At 32.3% G+C, this 26,447-nt stretch overlaps 2 protein-coding genes across 2 annotated transcripts in view; one reads left to right on the forward strand and one right to left on the reverse strand.

Moving 5' to 3' along the window:
- The window catches only part of LOC119606501 (aminopeptidase N), a 75,470-nt gene that overhangs the window by 47,032 nt on the left and 1,991 nt on the right, over nucleotides 1-26,447 (reverse strand). The window lies entirely within an intron of this gene.
- On the forward strand, nucleotides 6,346-7,055 carry LOC119606498. Its single transcript, XM_037960030.1, has 2 exons — nucleotides 6,346-6,978; nucleotides 7,038-7,055. Exons 1-2 carry the CDS (start codon nucleotides 6,346-6,348, stop codon nucleotides 7,053-7,055), a joined length of 651 nt encoding a protein of 216 aa, XP_037815958.1.

A 26,447-nucleotide genomic window follows, 5' to 3' on the forward strand; every position in this document is an offset into this window, starting at 1 on the left:
TGAGTCAGTAATGTGCGTTAAAGTCATTTTCTGAAGGGACCTTATATGGAGAGGTAGGGTCAATTATGGACCCATCCTCATAAAATGTATTAAAATGGTTTCAGTTCCTATAAAACTTTTTATGTCGAATTTCATTGCTATGTATATATGCTTCTTAAGGTCAGATATAAGCATTAAAGTCATTTTCTGAAGGGGACCTTATATAGAGCGTAGGGTCAATTATGGACCGATCCTTACAAAATTTTACGAAGAGATTTAAGCTCCTATAAAATATGTTCCTGTAGAATTTGTGACGAATTTCGCAGCTATATACACTCTTTTTAGCCTTATATGGGGGCTAGGCGAAATCGTGGACTGATATTGTCCATTTTCAATACCTAACAAACTGCATCAGCTATGCTCGCTAGCTACTTCCATTTGGACTCTATCGTGTTTTCAACAGACAGACGAACATGGCTAGATTGTCTAGATCTAATAAGGACCCAGAATATATATACTTTTATTGGTCCTAGACGAATATTTCAATGTGTTACAAACGGAATAACAAAAACAATATACCCCCATCTTTTTTGACGGTTAGTATAAAAATGCGAACCTAAATATCTCCTGAAGTATAGGAGATAACCCACACATGTAAGCGTATTTTTTGTAGATCTTCTCAAGGAGTTATTTTTGTTGTAACAGTTCGACTGTAGCCGATAGTTCTTTCCTGAAGTTAGAATAATAAAAAACTTAATTAATTGAGTTTGAGTCTGTGGATGAAGCTGGAGAAACTGCGCACAGTGCTTTGTCCCAAAGGCAAGATTAATTTTTGTTTTTGTATCAAGGATATTGGTGAATGTTATATTTTTGGAAAGCTTTTAAAATGTTCTAACTAGATATGTAAAATAATTTATATTTGCTCTTTTTGATGACGCTAGACGACGCACGATGGGGTAAATCTCGCAAAAGTGGCGATTAATTGGTTTTTGAAAAATGATTTTTTTGTATAAAATTGGGTACCGAATAAAACTAGACAAAATTATGTATCACTAGCATTAAAAATATTTTTTTTTAAACTTTACTGATTTTTTGTACTGCGCTTTCAAAGTTGAACATTTTTTTTAATTTTTTAAAAAACCAAACAAATTTAAATTTAAGAATTTTTCAGATTTAATTTGAACAAGAAAAAATTTAAAAAATAAATATTTCAAAATGGAACCATCATCTTCAGGTTCTTGGGAATATATTTTGATAGATTTTATTACACTCTTTGTTTTCTTAATATTTTTTGCGTTTTTTTTTTTTTAAATAGTCTAAAATTAACCTGTTTTTGAACTTTAATGGAATGCATCTTAAAATGTTATCATTTGTTAGCTCTGAAAAAATGGGTAAAAATTACTACATATAGTCTTCTTTAATATTCCGAAAAAAACTGCACAAGTTTGCTCCATTTTAAGAAATTATGATTTTAATAAACGTACCCAGCTCCTCTAATCATAATACAGGAGAACGAATTAGTTATGTTTTCGTGATTATTGTCAGTATTTACATCGTTATTGTTATTGTTTTAAATGTAGCCATAAAATATTTACATTAACATTAGTTTTTTTAGTTTTTTATTTATTTATTTTATTATTATTATAATTAAAATTGTTGTTTTTTTAAATTTTAAAAAATATATAATGAGGTGCAATTTGTTGTACTAAAAAAATTGAAAATTTCAGAAACTACGCGAATAATACAGCTAGATATTATGTTGAGAAGTATCCATGGTATTACATGTCCCCCACTCTGCCTAAATTTTTTATTCATGGCCCTGAAATAATTGATCATGCTCTTTTGCCAATTGGCCAACTTTCTGAAGAAGCTCAAGAGCAGCGTTGCGCGTTCATATTGTTCAAATTACGAAGATTTTCGACAATTCACACATACACCACCCGATCGTAAACAAAACTCACGGCAAGAGCGTAAAAATACAAAAAAATATCTTCAGTTGCTTAACAGCATTCAACAATGTAGGTTGATGTCGCTATGTTTCGAAAATTGCAAAAACAATTTGTAAAAACAACAACACAATTTATAAACAAGAGAATTACTTGCAAAAAACTCGTACACTCCAAAAAAATTTACTAATGCATAAGAATGAAAACACATTAAAACAGTATTTTTAATACTTTTTTTTAAACATTTTAAATAAAAAACTTCATCTTTGTATTGAATATGTTTTCTTTGAATATGTTTTATCTGTAAAATTTACTATTTTATTTGTTATGAAATTTGGTCATAACAAGCGTAATTAGGCAATATTTTTTCTAAGTGTTTTTTAGTATTTTCTCACCACTACAATAACAGTTTCTTAGCGTCTCTCTTTCAGCGTCTCTCTGGCTGCTCAAGAGGCAAGAAACAAGGATTTCAAAAACTACAGAGAACATTTCTCAGGAAGATGTAGTAGAGAAAAAACCAATGAAGACATATTTAATAGACTTTTGTTAAGCTCCGATCCTATAGTTTCAAGTATGAGCAAAAAATATGAAAAGAAAAAAACTGTTCTACCAAAAGCGGCATTGGATCTCCTTATTCTTTCAAATGACTCGAATAATAAGAATAACTGCAGAAAGTAGTGATTATAGTTTCGATGATGATAGTGAGAATGAAAATTACATTGAATAAGAAAATAACAGAAATAATTTACTACCCATTTTCAATTAATAAAAAATAAATTTTAGTTAAAATAATCTAAATTAATATAAAAATTGCTTAAGATGTTTTATTCTTTTTATTTTATTTTATTTTATTCTAAGTTATTAATGTTGTGGGTCTATTTCGGTTGTAATTTCTATGTGAACTAGGAGAAATAATGGACCAATTCAAACTAAACAATGCGCGACAGATACTTTATATGGGAACTATGATTAAATATGGACATACCATTTCGAATATAAAAAAACATATTTAGTATAAGCTCTAAAACCATATCCGGAAGGTCCATTTGTATGGGAGCTATGCGAAATAACGGAACAGTTCTCACCAAATTGAAGTTCCGCCTTTTTTTGACCAATATAAACTTATGTGCCAAAGTTTATTATGATATCTTCAAAATTTTGACTTGCACTCATACAAACATATTTAAAATTAAGTCGCGGGAAGACGGACAGACTCTAGAATAGCCTAAAATTTTTTTTAATTCCAAACTTTATTTTTTTTACATGAAAATAAATAAACAAATACGATAATAACAATAAAAAATTAATTTTACCCTCCCCTGAATTAAGAGTCATTTTCGACGCTTTTACCCAAATGTGCGACGCTATAGTCAACGAAATTTTAGCCAAATATATTTGACAGAATAATGCATTTCAAAGCTTGTATCAAAAAATTTTTCCAAAAATTTATTTGTTAAGGAATTATTCCAAAGTATTTTTTTTTCTGTACAATGGAATATTTTTAAGAAATAAGGATGGATTTCGACAAAAAAATAATTATATATTGTTACTTTCTGTTGTATTGGAAATTATACAATTTTTTTAATATATGTAATTCGAAAATTCAAAAAAAAGCCATGTAGCTAAAATAAATGTTCGTAGTATAGCCAAAACAAAAAATATTTGTATTTTGGAAATGTAAATTTTAGATTTTCTTTTGGGAATATATTAAGTTTTATATACTGTTGAAATTTTTTGCAAGAAGTCACTTAATTCAATAAAATATTTAATATGTTTTTTCTTCAAAAACTTTAAACTTTTTTTAACTATAAGGTACAATATTTTTGTTAAAATAACGTAACATATTTTGATCTAAAATTTATTATGTACTATTTAATAAATTATGTAGTAGTAGCGATGGTAGTCATCTTGTCGTGATGCAGATGCTTAAGTGCAATGATTTGTAGAGCCAAACTGGAGGGAATGGCCAGCATAAGTTGGCTATTCCTGGCAGGGTCACCCATTCCAGTCGGGTCTACATTGAGCGCGAAACTAAGAACTACCCTCCCCCCAATCTGATAGCGTCTGTTTCCCTGTGGGACGGCTATCAGATGCTTTCCCAGACTATTCTCCCCTCACTGAGAGGGGTGGTCTGGGTTAGCTTGTCCGGCTGGTTCTATTAGAACCATACACTTAAATGTGTGTCTGTCTGAATCCACCAGCGTCTGTTCCCATATTGGGCGGCTGGTGGTCTGCGTCTGATTTCCCCTGTGGGGACGGCAGTTTAACCCTACCTGGCAGTAGGTTAAAAATGCAACTGTCTCTTTAGACAACCAATATGGAAAGTGAGAAGGAAGCATGCCCCGCGTACCCGGTCAGGGGCTTTATAATCTCCGGGAACCCTACTCCCACGGCGTCGGTAATGGGCTGTGAAGAGTCGAATGCGACCGTTACCCAGGCTAGTCAGGCGGCAATACCGGGTCAGGCTAGCTTGCGAGCTACCGGCAAAGCAGGAAGTCAGTTTGGCACACCCAGGCTGGCGGAATGTAAAAAACAAACAGCTATCAGTAGTTGTTCTTTAAGTGGCGAGGCTCCCCTGGATTTCTCTGCAGGCTCCTCCAAAGCTGCTTTAGCCCAAACCGTTAATCCGGTTGAAAACCCTGTTTCGGGTCCTGTTGGAAAGGGGTCGGCTAAGTCGTCCCTTCCTGCAGATTCCCAGGTGCCTTCTGTACCCCCTGGTTCAGTGATGGAATCCTCCTGTCCTGGGTCCGTACCACCCCCTACCAAGTCCGGCAACCAAACAACAACAACTCGGCACAAAAAACCATCAAAGCGGGCTGCAACTACTAGGCGTTCCAGGAGGAGGCCATGGCTACAAGCCAGCAATCCGGGACAAAACGTCCCAAACAATCGCAGAAGTCGATGACGCGCTCTTTTAGTGAGGTTGCCAAAGACAGCCTCGTTCGGGCCGTCATCGACAGAAGTGATGTTGACGGATCCATATCCCAATCTAATTGGGATATGGTGAAGCAAAAACTTATGGGAGTGTTCTGGAAAGTTCTCAGAGAGAACCCAGGCACTCCTCCCCAATGCGATGATGCTGGATGGTTCCAGGGTCACGTGAAACTCATGACTTGTGCAGACGAACGCTCAGCGTTGCTGCTCAAGTCTGCTGTTGCATTGCTGGGTGAGGTATGGGCTGGATCGAAGCTTGAAGTGGTGACTCCTGAGGAGATACCACGCAGGCCCAGATCTATTGCCTAAATACTATCTGAACCCTCCACCCCCGAAGAGATCTTGGAGATTCTCCAGTGCTGCAACCCTCAACTTCCAACCAAAGACTGGAAGGTGGTTAGGGTTTCAGTGGCTGATGGACCTTCAAGACACGTGATCGTGATCCTTAACAAGGAATCTTCGGAGCCACTGAGAGAGACAAAAGGGAGGGTCTACTATGGATTTGGTACGATTTTCCTTCGAGTCTATCGCAGTGACTCCAAAGGCGATCCCTCTCCGAAGGTGGAAGCAGAGGATGTAGATGCCGTGCAGTCGGTAGAAGGCACGGAAGGCAACCAAGTCACCGATCCTTCTGATAAAGAGGATGCTCGATCGATCTCTGACATGATGAGCTCCCTCTTTACTCAGAAGGATGAGGTGGTTGACGATGACGAACCCCTGGAATTATCTCAGGAAGTCGTCAACGTCACAGTTGTAGAAAAGGATGGTGAGATTGACTCAAATCAATCTTCACCACTCTAAAGCAGCTTCCGCTGCACTGCTCCTCCGAGTGGCACAAAGTGGGGAGGAGCTAGTAATGGTCCAAGAACCATGGATCCATCAGGATCGGGTTTGCGGACTACACCTTAAGGGCTATAAACTCTTATATGTTAAGAACTCAGGTAAAGTACGATCCTTTATACTGGCTAAAAGCTCCTTGCATATCTTCATTCTCTCTGATTTTAGTGATGAAGATACTGTTGCAGTGGCACTAGAGCATGACGGTGTAACGACATGGCTTATTTCAAGCTACATGGCCCACGACCACGGAGACAGCCCACCCAATAATTGCGTCCGTAGTTTGGTAGATAAGGCGAATCAGCACAACATCCCCATTATCATATGTGCTGACGCCAACTCGCAGCACAACATCTGGGGTAGTAGTGACACCAACACTAGAGGTGAGCAACTTTTCAATTTCATTCTCAGAAATTTAGAAGTAGTAAATAGGGGTTCAGAACCCACCTTTATTGTATCTAACAGAACAGAAGTACTAGATATAACGCTTGTGAGTGCTGTGCATCGCAGGTGTATAACAAACTGGACTGTTTCTAATGACTGTTCTCTATCGGACCATCGGTATATTGATTTTACAGTTGGTACTATAAAAGTGAATACTACTAGTATTCTTAACAGAAGGAAAACGAATTGGGAGGTTCAAAATAGTATGCTTTCCATTTCTCTTATGTCTCCCCCTACTATTGAGAGTACGGAGGATATTGATGCGGCCGTTGCAGAACTAACAGAAGCTTTCCGCTCGGCTACTAATATTGCCTGTAAACCTTCCGCCAAGAGAGGAAAATCAAAGCCTCCGTGGTGGAATCTCGACATTGCGCGCGCTAGAAAAGAGTGTCGTAAGCTGTTCAATGAGGCCAAGAGATCAAATAACTGGTCTCCCTATAAGTCCTCTGTGAACTACTTTAAGAATATGATTAGGAACGCGAAGAGGAAGGCATGGAGGGACTTCTGCTCTAATGTTGAAGGATCCTCTGAAACCAATCGACTTCGTAAGATTCTGTCAACTACACAGGCTGTACCGAGTTACATTCAAAAACCCTGTGGTAGTTGGACTACGTCTAGCAGGGAATCTCTTGAAGTCCTGTTGGATACTCACTTTCCGGGATGTCAGCCCATTGAAGATAATGGAATAATGACTACCCTGGATCACAACACGACAAATCCCAGCTCTGTTATCATCAATAGAGAGAGAATTTGTTGGGCTCTTAACAGTTTTGATCCATACAAATCGCCGGGTCCTGACGGTATTATTCCAGCAGACCTTCAGAAAAATGAAGATCTTGTGATACCATGGCTGCTTTTAATTTACAAGGCATGTCTAACAACGTTGTATATTCCTAGTACGTGGATGAGGTATAACGTTGCTTTCATTCCCAAAGGAGGGAAAGCATCACATACCAAACCTAAGGACTTCAGACCAATTAGTCTAGCGTCCTTTGTGCTCAAGACCCTAGAACGGGTTATTGATGTCCATTTGAGAATGACCATCCCACCGGAACGAATCTCTAAATCACAGCATGCATACACTAAAAGTAAATCTGTTGAAACAGCTCTTCATTCACTAGTTGGACATATTGAACGTTCGCTACTGTATAAGGAGTACTCTCTTGTCGCCTTTCTTGACATCGAAGGTGCCTTTAATAATGTTGAACCCAGTGCCATCCTAACTGCGCTAGGAGGACTGGGTGTTGACTCCCAGACTCAGTTGCTCATTGGGAAGCTATTGAGCAATAGGGTCATTAGTGCCACAATGGGGGGGGAGTCTGCGTCTCGCGACTTGCCAATCGTGGCACTCCTTACTGTGGAATGTGGCTATGAATACTCTACTGTCTGAAATGGATAGCAGAAGAATTACGACTGTCGCTTATGCCGACGATGTGGCAGTGTTGATATCGGGTAAATTCCCCGATACAATATCTCGTTGTATGGAAACTGCTCTTAACTTATTGAGTAAATGGAGTGTTTCTTGTGGACTCAGTGTTAACCCACTGAAAACTGAACTAGTCCTTTCCACTAGGAGGTATAAAATTGATAACTTTATACCGCCAAAGCTGAATGGAATTAGATTAAAAATCTCGGATCACGCAAAGTATCTTGGCGTAATCTTAGATTGTAAGCTATCCTGGAATCTGAATATTCAGAACCGGGTTAACAAGGCCAATGTGGCTATCTATACATGCAAGAAGGCAGTTGGTACAAACTGGGGCATTAACCCGAAAGGTATTAACTGGATCTTCAAGGCAGTAGTCAAGCCCATACTATTTTATGGGGTTATAGTATGGTGGCATGCCTTGGAGCATGCTACAAACTGTGCAACCATCGAGCGCACTATGAGAAACATTGCAATCCTTATTACGGGAGCAATGAAGACAACGCCAACCAAGGCACTGTTAACCATGCTGAATTGGTTACCAGCTGACTTAATGGCCTTTCAACTCGCCCTTAACTCTGCGATCAGATTAAATGCCTGCGGCTCATGGTCTGAGTACAGAGACTACGGGCATTCTAGAATTATAAAACATTTCGAATTATTACATTTGAATGTTGACTATTGCATTACGAAGCCCAACTTCGATAATCGCTTCTGCTTCAGGATTCCACATAGGAACCTCGAACTAGAAACTCACCCACCTCCAGGTGTAACGAGAGTCTACACTGATGGCTCCAAAAGGAGTGGTAAAGTGGGTGGTGGTTTCTTTATTGAAGGATTTGGTATTAGATCATCCTTTCGACTGCCCAATTACTGTAGTGTTCTTCAGGCAGAAATATCTGCTATTAAAAGAGCAGCGAATTGGCTAAGGTATTATCACATATCGGGGGATATATGTATATATACTGACAGTAAAGCTGCTATCAAGAATATAGCTGGTGTCTTCACGACATCTAGGTTAATCAGAGAATGCCGGGTATCTCTAAATGAGATAGCGAGAAATTCTAGGATAACGCTAATATGGGTCCCTGGCCATGATAAATGTCAGGGTAACTGTATAGCTAACGAACTAGCCAGGAAAGGCACAATGATGGCTGAGGAGGAAATAGACGCCTTTACTGGTATTTCCCTTACAAACTGTAAGGCACTTGTTCTTAACGAACAATATGGGAAAGCCCAAATCAGGTGGTTCAATGAAACCACCTGTCAAGTCTCGAGGTCCATTTGGCCCCTATATGATGCCAGCAGATCAAGACTACTTATGAGCTTCCGAAGGGAGCAGATACGGACTCTTGTATCAGTAATCACAGGACACTGTGCCATTGGCACTCACGCCAGGAGACTGGGTCCTGGATATAATGACTACTGCAGAAGTTGTCATAATGAGGAAGAAGATGAAACGATATCACATCTTCTTTGCCTTTGCCCCACGTTTACCGAGAGTAGGGAGAATCACTTTGGAGCTCCCTTTCTGGCTGGTATGGAGGAGCTTTCAGGGATAGGCTTGAAGAATATCCTATGCTACATAAATGAAACCGGTTGGTTTAGATCTGGAAGCAGAGAGTGAAATTATAACAAACTCCTGTGACCACTAGGGTAACACAACGGGACCAACCTTAAATGGACCCAAGTGAGCTGCTCATGAAGCAGCTGCCCTCGATACCTAACCTAACCTAATAAATTATGTGTACAAGTTATTTGGATAAAAAATATTCGATGTAATTTTATATTTGCAAATATTACAACAAATAATTTAAAATGTTCATAGGAAATAATTATAGGATACAAGTTGACTGTGATCTTAATACGTATGGTAATTTGTGTTTAATTCTTGTTGAGGAATGAAAAACATATAATTTGTAAATAAGTAAGGACTTGACAATTTACAACAATTTAATTTTTTTGTTGTTGGTATTTTTTTCATATACATATGTAGTAAATTTATTTGTATATTTTTTATTTATATAGAAAAATCAGAACTTTAATAAAAGTGTCCCAGAAGTTCAATAAAAAATTTTTTAACGAAAAATTTGGGTGACTTATGCAAGGACCTACGAGTTTTACGAAGAAAGAGCTTATTTTTAACAATTTAAGGAGGTTTATGGCGATATTTTCGCTAAAAACAGTATTTTTTAACGAAAAATATTTTACATTAGGTTTTATTTAACTTATTACGATCTAAGAAGTTATTTTTTATAAAATAAATGGATCCTCATTTAATTATAAGTCTAAAATACTTGAAAGTCACGCAGATGCAATCTTAGTAATTCCACAAAATTTTTTTGATATTTTTCCACATATCTACCAAATTACCTTGAAACCACATGATTTGCTAAATATATGATCTTTTCATTCCGTATGCCATGGTTTTAGCGAAAGCGTTTTTAGATGATTAGTTCATTTAAGTAAGGTTATGCTTAAGTCATAAAATGTAATGTTTAACAGTAAAAACATTGATTTAAATTCTACTAATTAAAATTTTCGTTACATTCAAAACTAATTTCAATAATTTATTGCTTTATAATTTAGTATTTATTACAAATAGGGCCTTAATTGCATGACCTGCAATATGGATAGAATTTGTTCAATATAATAATAATCGAAACTTTATATCCATTTTCCTATATTAAAACGTTAAATTATGACTTGAGAGATCAGTGTTCGTTTTAGTCGAAACCAAAGTATAACATGTAGCCCGACTCCTTGACAACAGTACCTAACTCTAAGCATGTGTTAGTGAAAAAGTACCTAACTCTAAATTTGTATTAGTAACAAAAGTGTACACGAGCATTTAAAATTTTCACCAGACATACAGAAATAAATGTCAATAATAAATAAAAAATAAAATTTTCAGTTTGCTCAAAATAAACGGAATTTTAAAGAAAACATTTCGTAAAAAAATTTTACTTTTCCTGTGGACGGGTGAGATTTCGCATAGAACCCGTTATTAATTCGAAAATGTAAGTAGAAATTTTAAGTATTTTGACACAATAATATTTCTCACCAAGGTGTTGAATTCACACAACACCCGTAAATGTGGAGATGGAATATCGTGTACGTGAGAGTCGGACTACTTGTTATACTTTGATCGAAACATTTAAAATATTTTTGAAAATTAACAATAAAAACATAAAATTTATTTTTAAAATTTACTTGTCTTTACTAAAATCTTACTTACCAATTTGAGTCAAAAAATTGGAAAAATAACACAGAAATCACTTACTTTTTACCAAAACCCTTCTACATGTTTAAATTTTGCTTCCGTGATCAATCATTTAGTAATTGCCATAACTAATTTATGCACCTTTTATGTAGGTATGGCAATTTATTGGCCAATCCGAACAAAATTTCGCAGAATTATTGATCGATAAACAACACACTATGTCGGATTTTATTTTAATGAAATATATTGGAAAAAGTAACTTAAGGAAGTTGACCTCATGTGAGAGCTATGACCAATTATGCATTGATCCTAATTTTTTTTACAAAATATACTCATGTAAATTTTTATACCCTACACCACTATATATATGCGCTTGTGCTGATGTTTGTAACACCCAAAAATATTGATCCTACACCTTAAAGAATACCAATCGCCTCAGAATAGTTTCTTACTTAATATGGGAGCTGTGATCAATTATGAACCGATCCGGAAAAAAATTACGCAGAGTGTTTCATATCTACTTTAATCACATAAATGAAGAATTTTATACCGATATCTTCATTCAGTTATGGAATATTTGCATTTACGTGGTTATCGGAAATATGCCTTATATGGGAGCTATGCCCAATTGTGGACCGGCCAAAAAAATATTTTGCAGAGTGATATACATATGTATATACTAGACATCTGCACGAGTGCGTTAAAAATGACTTACAAGTCACTCGTTTATTTTATGAATACTGTCTGTAGTGCGGCCGAAGTTAAAAAAACAGTTGATCATCCACACACAACAATAAAAGTGTAAAAGCAAACAAATACAAAAGAAACAGAGACAATAGAGTTAGGGCCAATATCTCAACCTCCGGCTATCGTTTAACAGATGGATATACTGCTGGTTAAAATAATTTTTGTATGTAAAATGTCAATTTATCGTTATGATAAAACATAATCAGACAATGAGAAAATGGGGGTTAGATTGAAAAACCAATCGGAATAATGTATGATCTGTTTCGAGACAACTTATGAGTGATTTTATAGAATTTGTGTTAATTTAAACAAAACGCATTGTTACAAGAATAAAATACAATTAGTAGAATTTAGAGTTTACGTTTAATCGACAAAATGCAAATAATCAATGGCTGTAAAATATTTTTAAAATTTTTTCACTCATATGCATTCTATAATTTGTAATAAATTGTAATTTCTGAAATCTAATTTCTTGTATTTTTTACGCCCTTGTTAAGAGGTTCGTTTACGATCGTGTTGTGCACATGTAAATTGCCGAAAATCTTAGACCTGGTCCACACTAGGAAACTTTTGTTGAGAAACTTTTTCTTAATTCTCTTTTGAAGTTTCCTTAATGTCCACACATAGAAACTTTTGTTTCAGAAATTACATATTAATTGCATTGATTTGTTGTTGTACGAATAAGAAGAATAACAAAACAAAACAAGTTTTCGAGTACGAGAAACTCCGTACCGCGAGAGAGATGAAGGATATTCTTTCTCTTTCTCTCTCACGCAAAATCAAAAGTTTCCCAAAAAAAGTTTCCTAGTGTGGACCGGCAGTTAGCATTCAAAACAATACTAGTTACAAAGCATGAAGGCTGTTTGTACGTAAAAGTTCGAACTGATCACACTGATCACTCCTAGATTTCGAGATGTTTTTGCTATCATTAAGATGTTTTTGCCTAACTATTAGGGTGATCGATTATTCGACATTTTCCAAAAACCGGTTTTCGAATAGTTGACATTTCAAAAAAACCGGTTGAAATTTTTCAAATTCAGAAAAAACCGGTTAACCGGTTTTTCATAATAAATAAAAAAATATATGTTAATTTGAAGAAATTAATGTTTATGACTAAGTTTGATGAATAAAACATGGCCCGAAATGATTTTTAACAGTTTAACAGATTATAACTTTAGATCTAGTCGTCTGATTTACATTATTTCTTTAATATAAAAAAGCTTATTCTAAAGCCCTTTTAGGAAATTTTCATAGGCATTCCAACACTTCCATAATATTTCAGCGGTAAATTAATTATTGTAATTGGAATATAATCTTAAGATTAATAAAATTTTATTAAACAGTTATCAATTTTACAAATAAAATTTTTTAATTAATTAGGAAAATCAAAAAAGTTTAACCAATGGTGCTTTAGAAAAATATATCCTAGTTCCTGGACTCGAATATTTTTAAACGGGCTGTATTATTTACTTCAAAATTTCATTTGAATAATCTTTGAATACAAAGCAAATAAAAGTATTCGAAACCGGTTTTTAAAAAGTGAAAAAAACCGGGTTATTCGATATTCGAAAAATCAACATTTAGAAAAAACCGACACTGGTAAAGCAGAAAAAACCGGTTTTAAAACCGGTTGAAAAATCGAGTCGATCACTACTAACTAACCTACTAACTATATCAAACACTACACAACTCTCAACGAGCGAGACGAGTAATATTCCGTTTCTATATTAAGCAAGTTGTGTGTGATTATAACTCATTTGTTCGAACCTACACATCCTGCACATGCTTGTTTAATATTTTCACAATAGTGTACATGTATTTTGATACTATGCAGTACTGTGAATTTAAGAACAAGTATACCCATGCAGATGTTTAGTATCTGCACGTCTTCGTGTGTTATATGCGTGGTTTATTGGTTTCAAAAATCGAAGATCGTTATATAATTCATTGATGAGTGTGTTATGGTAAAGACTTTTAACGTTTAGGACTTCCAGCTCAGTTGCAATGCTGTTAGTGGGTGATAAACCAATATTTTTCCTTCTTTTGTTGTTTGTGTTGTTGTTGATAGACATGATGACGGTATTGGAGTTGATGAGGTTTGTGTGGTTGTTAATAGCTGGGTTTGTATTGAGTTGTGTGCTAATTGTATTCATATTATGTGTATTTCTGTTGTTTATATCGACATCATCTGTATTGTTGGAGTTGTTGTTGGTATATTAATGGAATTTAGAGTTGTTGGTTATACAGTTTTTTCCTTATTAATATTTTTAAGATTTGATTTTGAGATATTTGCAATATGTTGAGCTTCGCCACGCAGTTATCCCGTGTCTAATATACGGTTCTGCTAATGACAAATATGCCAGTTTAAGAATATCAAAAGTCGAGCAGTTACTTAGATGGTATAAACTATATGATGCAGTCTGATGTTTTTACGATATGTATTGCATGTGTGACAGCTACTTAAAATTCTCGTCCACATAAACTCCGAGATATTTATAGGGTTTAATTTGCTCTATAGTATCAGTGCATGTGTCCACGTAGCTGATATTATTTATATTGCTGTGTAGACATTGGAAGTTGCGGAACTTAATATTTATAGTTTTATTAGGGAGATGGGGAGGTTTAATGTACATAAGCTTAGTTTTTGATGCATTAATCACTAGACCATTATTATGGCACCATTTTGAGACTTCATTAAGCTGTTTTTGCATAATTTCACATGCTATGTCAATATTTTTATACCCTCCACCACCATCAGTGGTGATAGAGGGTATATATAACTTTGTCATTCCGTGTGTAACACCAAGAAAAGAGACCCAACAAAGTATATATATTCCGGGTCCTTATCAAATTCTGAGTCGATTTAGCTATGTCCGTCTGTCTGCGTATAACACGCTCACGATAAAACGAAGCAATAGAGTTTAACCAAATTCACCCAAATTGTTCTTCATTTTCCTAAGTTGTTTGGTATTGAAAATGGGCAAAATCGGTTCACACCGGGAAAAGTTATGAATCAAAATTTAAAACAACTCCGAAAAAATAAGCATTTTTTACACATTCTGATGTAATTTTCTCGAAAACTATGCAAGATAATTTCATGAAAATAACCACACATTTGTGTCTACATAAGAGCTGCTGAAAATTCCTAGAATCCACAATTTCATATACCTCCCATACAAAAGTACATATTCCCGGAAAATGGGGTTTTTTGTTAATAACTTCCGTCATAATGTCGATATCTTCACAATATATTTTACAAATTAAAATCTTATGTCAATAGAATTCATTCAGAGAAAAAATTTTCCGGATCAGGCCATAATTGGACATAGCTCCCATACAAGGTCCCCTCCCGAAAATCACTTAACTCATTACTAAATTAAGATATCCATATAAAATTTGGTACAAGTATTATTTATATGCACAGAAATATTACTGACAAATTTTTTTCCGATCAGTCCATAACTGGTCATAGCTCCCATACAAGGTCCCCTCCTGAAAATCACTTAAACACGCATAACTCGTTACTAAATTAAGATTAAGATATACAGAGAAGTATTACTGTGAAATTGTTTTCCTATCGGTCCATAATTGATCACAACTGCTATACAAGGTCCCTTTCATAAAAACACATAAAGGCACATAACTCATTACCAAATAGTGATATAAATAAATACTATTTTTGTACACATAAATGTTATTTCAAAATTTTTTACGATCGGTCCATCCTTGGTCAGAGCTCCCATACATGGTTCCCTCCCGAAAATCTCTTAAACGCACATAACTCATTACCAAATATTGATATCTATACATTTAGGTAAAATATTGCTCTTATATACATAATTTAACGATAAAACTGTTTTACGATCGGTCCATATTTGGTCATAGCTCTCATGCTAGTCACCTCCAGAAAATCACTTAAATGCACAATATTCATTACCAAATAATGATATAGATACAGAATTTTGAAATTTTGTCTTTATATACATAATTGGTCATAGCTCCCATACAAGGTCCTTTTACGAAAATCCCTTAAACGCACATTACTCATTACTAACTAAAGCTCTTGATACAAAATTTGGCACAAATATTAGTTTTGTATACAAAAATTCTATTTCAAGATTTTTTCACGATCGGTTCATAACATGGGTGCTGTCGGTCCCATACAAGGTTCCCTTCAGAAAATCACTTAAACACACATTACTTATTACTAAATTACGATATAAATACAAAATTTGACTGAAATATAGCTTTTATGTACAGAAATTTTGCTTAAAGAATTATTTACGATCGGTCTACATTTGGTCATATCTCCCATACTAGGTCCTGCCCTTAAAAGCGCTTTAACCGTATTTAACTAGGTGCATTATCAATTTGTGTAGAACAAAATTATATATATTATGTATTTTGAAAATCCTTAAATTTTTCACACACATGTATACATGCAAATTACTAAATTTTGCCAAACGCTATAAAAATATAAAAGAAAATGGCGTTTGTAATGTTCAATAAATCTTGGAATTGTAATAGATTTAAGTTGTTTAGATCTTAAGATTTTTCTATTTAAGACGTGAGAAAACTTATTTCTACAAATATTGGATCAATTAGAAAAGTATTAATATAAAAGTAGGTGGTGGATGGTATTTAAGATTCGGCTCAGCCGAATATAGCACTCTAACTTGTTATTTGATACGATAATAGCTGTGTCGTCAGCATACGCAAATGTAGTGCAGTCTTTAAGTATGTTTAGCATATCATTTGCATATATTAAGTAGAGTATAGGTCCAAGTTTTGAAACCTGAGGAACACCACTATCGCAATTTGTTTCGTCGCTCAGTATGTCTCATATTTTTACTCGATATGTCCGCGACTCTAGATAGTTTTTGAACCATTCCAAACTCTTACCTCTAATTACATTTCGTTCCAAAATAGTTAAAAGATGGTGATGCGAAAGCGTATCGAAAGCCTTGCTGAAGTCTATGAAGATTACGAGAGAGTGTAGATTTTCTCCTAAACACATATTTATTTGATTTGAGAAATCTCCTAACAATTTATTAATGTCTTTACCCTTTTGAAAACCGTATTGGTTCGGGTTTATAATTTTGAACTTTCTTAAGTATTCGTTGAGCCTCCGAAACTAGTATTTCTTCTAGAACTTTTTCAATAACTGGTAGTATTGAAATGGATCTGTAATTATTGCACTCGTTTTTAGTGCCGCTTTTATAAATTGGGCGAATTATTGAGCTTTTTAATTGATTTGGGATAGTTGCATTTTCAATACTTGAGTTGATAAAAGTAGTAATTGTTGGCGTAAGTAAGTGAGAATTATACTTAAGATATCTTGCCCTAATTCCATCTATTCCTGCTCCTTTACGGGCATTTAGAGTTGTTAGGATATTAAATATCTCATCTTCTGTTGTTGGAGATAAAAACAGCGAATTTTGAATTGTTGTTGGTTGAGTTTGACAAGTTTTTATATCACATGTAAAATTTTTTGGAGATTTTCATAAAAAGTATTCGTGAATTTATTTGCAATGATTTTAAGGTCTTGGCCTTTAAGTTTATTTACTAGAGTAGTGTCAATATTATAAGTTTTTTTGCCCGTAATTTCATTTATTATTTGCCAGTAGCTCTTATGTTATTTTGTTTTTCTAAAAATTTTGTTTTATACTAATTATTTTTCACAAAGTTTATTTTTTTATTTAAAATATTTCGACATTTTTTATATTGAATCTCATATTTTTTATTATTTTTGTTATTAAGCCATTTAATATAATGTTTATCCCGAACTTCACAATATTTTATTAATTCTTCGTTCATCCACGGGTTCACTTTTCTATGTTTTTTAATCTTTTTGTTATTAGATTTAGATATTTCGTACACGCTCTTAAAAGTGTCATATATTGTTTAAATATTTCGTTAGTGTTCATATTTTGATTTATTAACGTATTCCAATTTATTGTTTGTTTACGGTTACTAACTTCAAAATTATTTAAAATGGTACCCTGAGAAAAAACGCTTTCCGTACCCTAGTTTATATTTCTTACCAGTGCCTCGTTTCTGTAACTCTCGCATCGAGAAGTTTCTCGAATTGAAATTGAAGAAAAAACAATGTGAATTGAAACAAAATATCAATTCTCACATGCAACTGTTTCTGTAAGAAAATTTTGTGAAAACTATCTGTCATTTATGTTTTTTGGCTTAAGTTATTGGAAATTTGTGAGTAAAAGTGTTTCTGTAAGAAAATTTTGTGAGAAGTTTCTCACATGAACTGTCAAAAAAACTCACATTTTAAAACGGTGCTGAAAGGAAAATTTTAAGTAAAAAAAATTTAAACATGAATTCTATGAAATAATGAAAAAGTAATGTTATATTAATAATTAATTAAGATTAAAATAAATATTGTTCACTAATTTTTAGAAAATATGAGGAATTTCGGATATACATAAGCAAATGCTAAAAAAGTACGTGGGCGTAAACTTAGAATTTGCCAAGGGCGAATTTAGTGGGATAATTTTTCGAACAATTTTCATTTAATTTCTATATTTTTTGTTTATTTATTCTTCGTTTATAAATTTGTTCGGCAATTTTTGTTTTCTTCTTTTAATTTTTATGTTTTTGACAGCTGTTTTATTGGAAATTTCCATACATACATACATACATACATACATACATACATACATACATACATACATACATACATACATACATACATACATACATACATACATACATACATACAATACATACATACATACATACATACATACATACATACATACATACATACATACATACATACATACATACATACATACATACATACATACATACATACATACATACATACATACATACATACATACATACATACATACATACATACATACATACAAACTATATATGTATGTATATTAGAGTGCTCCAAAAAACCGAAGTTGTAAATTTTGAACGCACACAACGCCCACAAAAAAAAAACTTTTTTGATGAGAACGAGTTAGCGTTATTTTATAAATTCAAAAACTAATATTCGAATAATTATAGATATATTTTAAGTAACAAAATGATTTTTTAGAATATATCCAAAAAAAAAGCTAATTTTTTTGTAACATTTCGAACTTTTGTGCTGTGAGACATGTTAATGGCCTGGGGAATTTGCAATAACTTTTAAAGTTTTCAAGCAATTTTTGTTTTTTATATCTTTCCGAAATGCCAAGGTCAAATTTGTGCAAAAACTGAAAAAAATCTATATTTTCCCCTTGTAAGTGCACTTGAAAACTTCAGAGCCGTTGCCAGCCTAAATTTTTGTATGGCATAGTTTTACAAGCCATAGAACAATTCTTGAGGGGGGGACGGCCTGTCAGACAATTTTTTTCCTTTATACAATCATGAATCATTCTAATGTATATATATAAATATACGTGTTTTATTATTCTCATAATAAAATTTTCCAAACCATTTGACTCACAATCAATAATGTAATAAATCACAAATTTTTTAAAGATTTGCATGTCCATCAATATACATACACAGAAAAAAGTTTGTACTTAAATATTATTTATGAACTGTTTTCATTATTTTTTTTTTTAATATTATATATGAATTTTTTCTTACATATTATGTTTTCAATTATTAAATTATAAAATAAAACAATCTAAGTTGCTTGAAGAAAATCGTAAAATAAAGAAAAATTTTTCTCATTTTAAAAAAATAATTTTTACAATTACTTTAAAGAAAAATTAATTAATTCTACCATTGTATAATATAAAAAACGCGAATAAAAGGTAAATACATATATTTTGCATGTTAAACAAAAAAGAATAAAAATTAAGTGTTTTGTTTTCAAACAAATAAGATCAAACATTAATTGTTTATATTTTAATTTTACATTTAAAAAGAATTCATAATTTAAAGACAGTTGGTGAGTTTTTTTGTACTAGTTGTGGACAAATCTTTGGTAATATTCATCGGTACAAAAAACCCTTCAAACATTTAGAAGACAAAACGATTGCGCATCACCCCCGACGCCACGTCAGAAACACTTCTGGACGATTGTCAGACGAGAACGCACATTTTACAATAACAAAATACATTGATTTCGAATTTTCGTCTTCTAGAAATATGCTTTTAAATTGCTTCCGGATGATAGTTAGAAGAGTGCATCCATTTTGCTTAAACAAAAAACCATGACTGTTGAATTTTTTTCATCTGGAAGTATACGTTTTAGTGACTTCTGAATGAGAGTTGGGTGAGAACACACATTTTACAATAACAAAATACATTGTTTCCTAATTTGTATCTTCTTGATTTGTATGTTTATGTCACTTCTGGAAGACAGTTTGAAGAGTGTTCACATTAATGTTATATTTTATTCATCTTGAAGTGTGGATTGTAGTCACTTCTGTACGATAGTCAGACGAGAGCACACATTCTACAAAAACAAAATACATTGATTTATAGTTTTCGCCGTCTGGAAGAATACTTTTAGGTTACTTCCGGATGAGAGTAAGAAGTGTACAAAAACAAAAAAAATATAAATACTCCATTTTTAGCGTGAACGCGAAAAAAAAATAAATAATGCAGAAATTTTGCTAAGTTCAGTGATGTTTTGTGTTTTGTCCAGTCATGTTCAGTTTTAATTATTCATTGTAAAACTTAAATGAGTTATTAAATAATATTCATAATATTCATAGAAAAATAGTGTAATTAATATATTATGAATCTTAAGTAATAAAAAACAATATGACAGTGTTGTGTTAAAAGCAGCGTTTAAATATGCAGCACTAGCACCACCTCTCTTATATGACTATAAAATAAATATGAAAGTTTATCATTTTTGTATCACTTTGCTACTAAAAATTGCAGTCATATATATTCGTATTAATATAAAAATTGCAACTCGTGTTTGCAATTTCTAGTAGCAGGCAGACATAATTGCAGGCCAACACAAATATATTTTTGTGCTTTAGCAGCGCACACTCAAATTTGTTAAATTAATATGGCGAGTATTGATGTTATTTTTGTTTGCGTTTAGTTTTTCCTAGCAGCAATGTAACTTTTTAGTTTTGCTACTGCCAGTTGTAGTTTTATTTATTATTTTTTTGATATATATGTAAGTACACTGACAGTTTTATGACATTTCATGAGCTTAAATTCAGTATTTCACTTCACATTTGTACGCATGTATGTATGTATGTATGTATGTATGTATGTATGTATGTATGTATGTATGTATGTATGTATGTATGTATGTATGTATGTATGTATGTATGTATGTATGTATGTATGTATGTATGTATGTATGTATGTATTTATGTATGTATGTATGTATGTATAATACAGAAAATACTACCTTGATATTTGTTTGTTTTTTTCCTTAATGTATTACACAATAATATTAACTACATTTCTTCAAAAAAAAATTATATAATAATCTTCCACATTTTAACAGTGTGATTTGAATAATTTGTAAAGTAAGCTCATTAGAATTCAACGAAAAATATTTTAATTATGTGTGTTTACCCTGTTTTATACAAGGTGATTATAAATTTATTAATTTCTACAACAAAAAATATTTAAAACTATCATTTGGTTATAAAATTGTTATAAGTATAAGCATATTATCTTACAACTACATTGCTCAAAAATGTTTATTCATTAGAACAAAATAATAAAAACATCTAAAGAACGCTTTTAATTTGAGTTGTGTTTTATGGGGTAGCCATATTTTCAATAACATATACATATTTATTTAATTCATATAGAGGTTCCAAGCCCCCTAATAAAAGTCTGCTCATTTTTTCCCAATGTTCATAATGAAGTTAAAGTTTTTCGTCAAAATTAGAAGATTCTGACTCTAATAGTTTCCGAGAAAAACGATTTCTGTATTTAATTCATATGGGAGGTGCCACTATGTATATTTTACAAACTATTTTTTATGTTGCGAAAAATAATTATCCTTAATTAGAGATTGTGGTAACACTGGTATAACTGTTTATTCATAAAATAAAATATAAAAAAAACAATAAATAAATTTGCAGCTAGCAGTTGCAAAACAAAATTTAATTGCTGCTAGGAAAAACTCAGCGCAAATAAAAATATCATCAATACTAGCCATATTAGTTTAACAGATGTGAGTGTGCGCTGCTATAGCACAAAAATATATTTTTTTCTTGTACAAAAACAAGAGATTAATACTGTTCATTCCTGCTGCTAGAGATTGCAGTGTAACGTCGCAATTTTTCTAGTTAAACATAAAAACAGAACGGCAATATTTAGTAGCAATGTTTTTTAAATCTGAAAAAGTTTAAATATTTTTAGTATGACTAGTGATAAAAATGATAGTAAAAGTAAACACTGTAAATTAGATGTTTTAAAAATGTCACTTTGATAGCCACATGTAGTGCTTAAAATAACCACATGGCACATTTCTGACGAAATATAATGCTGAAAGTATCCCTTTACATTTAATGGCGCAGAAAATACAAAAATTTTTGTAAAAATTACGTGTTCTTCATAACAACATCTAGGGCTTTGTCTGAACAAGAGTTCAATTGCTCAGTGGTAAGAGCTTCTAACTACAAATCGATACGTACCAAGTTCAACCCCAGTTTCAGAATTCATTTTTTCTCTTTATTTTTTAATTTTTGTTGGAGAATTTGAACTAGTGATATTAATGGAAACATGTTATACATAAGGTGTCAATCGGCCACTCGCAATGACATTCCCATGTTAAATTCAACAGTAAATAACATTGCTAGTGGGTTGAAAATTCACTAGTTGTAGTTGTTAGTGGCTATAAATATCGCTGTTGTCGAACTAGTTCGTCGTACTGCAGGGAATCAATGTTACAAAAAAAACAAAACATTCTCTTTACAATTTTACAATTTATCGACCGCCAAAAAATAATGTGAACGAATTCATAATATACGTAACTCGATACAATAATAAACGCACAAAACAGTAAGCAAGATATAATTATCATTGGCGATATGAATATTAATATTTTAAACCAAAACATCACAACAACAAAATACATGGAGATGATCTCTTCAAATGGAATGGAGTGTATAATAAACGAAACAACAAGAGAAGACATAACAAAGAAAACAAATTCTTGCATAGACCACTTACATATGCTGTAGTGAGAACAAATATCTCTGATCATTACTCGCTTTGTTGTTGTTGATTCGAGGATTTAATATGTACATATATATATGCATGTTTAAATGTTCCCTACAAACATTTTCTATTGCGGAAGTTACCCGTATGAAACTTCCAAACGTGCTAAAAGCTCGCCAGCGATGTTGCGGAAGTACAAGAATTCTTGTCACCAGTCGGGAAGAACTGATGCCGAGCTGGGGAACGTCTAAGAGTAACGTGGAAGATACTTCTAGAAGACCCGCAGAAGAAACTTCTAGATGACTCTTGGAAGTAAGGTATTGCCAAAGACTCTTCTAGATGTAACTAGGAAGTCACTTTTTGAAGTGACTAGTATCATCTAGAAGAGTTCCTATCTTATCTTCTAGAAGATGAGTTTTCTCTTCTTCTAGAAGATGAGTTTTCTCTTCTTCTAGAAGAAGAGTATTCTCTTCTTCTAGAAGAAGAGTATTCTCTTCTTCTAGAAGGTGAGTATTCTCGTCTTCTAGAAGATGAGTTTTCTTTCTTCTATTTGTATACTCACCAAAATAAAATCTATAAAAATAAATCTAAATAAAATGAAATTTTATAGTTTTTATTGAAATAATTGAAATTAAAATAGTAGAAAAAATAATAGATTTAACAACTAATCTAAAAAAAGTACATTAGACCGACTCACAAAAAATGGTGCTTGAGTTACCCACGTCAAAATATTCGCTGTTATGTAATATGATGTTACCCAAAATATTTTCGGTTAAGTGTTGTCCATTCATGAGCTGGACAGTTTTAAAGAAAAAATTCAATATTTTACCCAGCTTCAAAAAAACTTTGTAATGTTTTATAATGGTTCCCAAAATATTTCTAGTCTATCGATGGCCGTTCGTGAGCTGAACCGGTTACAAAAAAGTCCCTTTTTAGTTATTTTTTTTTTAATTATACGGCATTTCTTAAACAATATATACAGTATGTGGTATCATTTGAAAGGTTTTTTAAAGCCGAGTCTAATTTGCAAAATTGTGCACACATTTTATTTTTATACCCTTCACCTTCGTAAGAAGGGTATATATAAGTTTGTCATTCCGTTTGTAATTTCCAAAATATAATTTTCCGACCCCATAAAGTATATATATTCTGAATCCTTATAGATAGCGGAGTCGATTAAGCCATGTCCGTCTGTCTGTCCGTCTGTCTGTCTGTTGAAATCAGTTTTCTGAAGACCCCAGATATCTTCGAGATCCAAATCTTCAATAATTCTATCAGACATGCTTTCGAGAAGTTTCCTATTTAAAATCAGCAAAATCCGTTCATAAACAACGGAGATATAAGCAAAAATCCGAGACAACCTCTGAAATTTTCATAAAAAATAAACAACAACACTGCTTATTCATTGCCTTTGTATTTTGTTTTTGTTTTTTTGAGTATTTCGTTTCGTATGTTTGGATGGCTGTGTGTTTCATTGCCTTGTGTATATTGTTTTTGTTTCTTAGTACATTCAATTTCGTATGTTTGAATGTCTGTGTGTTTCATTGCCCTGTGTATATTGTTTTTGTTTTCTTGGTGTATTGAATTTCCTATGTTTGGATGTCTGTTGGTTTCATTGCGTTGTGTATTTTGTTTTTGTTTTTTTCTGTATTTCGTTTCGTATGTTTGGATGTCTGTTGGTTTTACTGCCTTGTGTATTTTGTTTTTTGTGTGTTTATTTCGTTTAGCGTTGTTGTTGTTCATTATGTTTTGCTATTGCTATAATAATGATAGTCGGGAAAATGAATTTTTAAATACACTATGGTGAAGGGTATATAAGATTCGGCACAGCCGAATATAGCACTCTTACTTGTTCTTAGTGAAAAACCTAACAATTTTAAATATTTTGGAATATGACAAAACCTAACAATCATTGGACGCTGCTTTAAAATACCTTTTAAACGATACCCCGTATTGGATATTTTGTTTCAAAACAAACAAAAATTTAAAAAAAATAATTCCAAAATACCTTTTTTTATTTGGTCCGGCTCACGAACGGTCATCGCTAGACTTAAAATATTTTGGGAATCATCATAAAACAAAGCAATGTAAATTTTGAGAGGGGTAACAAAAACACGTTTTTGCTTTCCATACAGACTGAGTGGGTATAATGTACATACATATGTATCAAAAATTTAGAATTATTACCTTATAATAAGATAATTTTCAGGAAATCTGTATTAATATTCCAACTGTTGACTGGTATACTTCCAAAAATTGTAAAACGTTGGACTCTAAAATATTTTTGTAGTTCTTCATAGATTTTATGATCAATCCATCAAATTGTAAGAGTTATATTTTGGAACACATTAATCCTTCAACGAAATAAACAAAAATAATGTTATAATTAATATTGAATATACATACATACTTTTGTATTTATTGAAATTTCGTGTTATACTTTAGGAAGCAATAAAAATAGGATTGTCTTATGATCAATACATTTCCCACCGAAATTTAAACGTTCAGATCCATTTTTTACATTTTCTGCAAATAATCGACATTTTTAATGGAACCACGTGATGAAATAAGACATATATAACTTATCAGATCCCTTTTTTATATTTTAATTCGGTTAGAAGTATTTTAATAGGAGGTACAATATTAGCTACTGCTTTCTAAAAAAAATAATATAATTAAAAATTAAATACTTATTTATTTATTGTTTTGAATCAATGCATTTTATTGTTTTGAATCATTACCTTTCATGAACAATTTTTAAATAACTTGGAATTAAACCGTCTATAAAGATCTGAAATTACTAAGTCATGGATTATTTTTAAAATTATTTACAGTCACTAACAATAGAAACACCTTAACGACCCTAAACGGGATATTGCTTTTGATACTAATACTGCAATACTATTTTTTGTTTGCTCTCTTCTAATTAAGGAGTTATATACTTTCAAAAACTTAAGAATATTAGTAAACGCCTATAATTAGAATAATTAAATCCAAAGCTATATGAAAATTAATAAAATTGTATTTAAAAAAGGTGGTTTTAAAAATATTTGATTTTAATATTAAATATCTTATATGGGCAATTTCGTGTCAAGTGACCCAAGTCAAAAAATAATTTATGTATGTATAAAATAGTAGTATTAATTTGAATATAATGATTCCAGCTAGCGATTAAATACTTAAGTAAAATTTTAATGTATTTTTTTTGTTACGAAAATGAAATACAAATAAAATTTAGCACAAAGTGATCATACGTAATCTAGAAACAGGACATAAACGCGCAAATAGTTTAAAAAATGCTGAAAGTTAAGATTTAACTCAAATAAATCTAAATAGGTTAAAATGCAATATTCATTAAATGAAAGCCGAAAGGTACAACTTGAGAAAGTCTTTAAATGCTTATAACTCCTAAACCAATTAAGAGAGAGACGAAATTTAATATAAAATCATTTTTAATTAAACATATTAGAGTTCGTTTAAAAATTATGGAAATGGAAGCCGTTTAGAGTTGTTAACTTATTCCTAAAATAGTATTTTAATGTAAAATATGACAACTTACTTTTTAATTTTATTTATATAATCCTTGAAGATAATTACTTTTTGGTATATATTTAATAAACTTCACCAATTAACAAACCCTTCTTAAATGTTTATTAACAGTTGACTTTTAACCAGTGTTTACTTTTACTAATATATTAGTCAGCATTTGTCGCAAAATACACATTTTTATCACTAGTCATACTAAAAATATTTAAACTTTTTCAGATTTAAAAAACATTGCTACTAAATATTG

The sequence above is a fragment of the Lucilia sericata genome, unplaced genomic scaffold (assembly GCF_015586225.1).
Source record: "Lucilia sericata isolate MDLA Ls3-8-SP2 unplaced genomic scaffold, ASM1558622v1 Contig000595F_arrow, whole genome shotgun sequence".
In the NCBI taxonomy this organism is placed as follows: Eukaryota; Metazoa; Arthropoda; class Insecta; order Diptera; family Calliphoridae; genus Lucilia; species Lucilia sericata.

Bases quoted from the DNA above. Each gene is read 5' to 3' on its own strand.
- LOC119606498 (XM_037960030.1), top strand. From the start codon at position 6,346: ATGCTTTCCATTTCTCTTATGTCTCCCCCTACTATTGAGAGTACGGAG.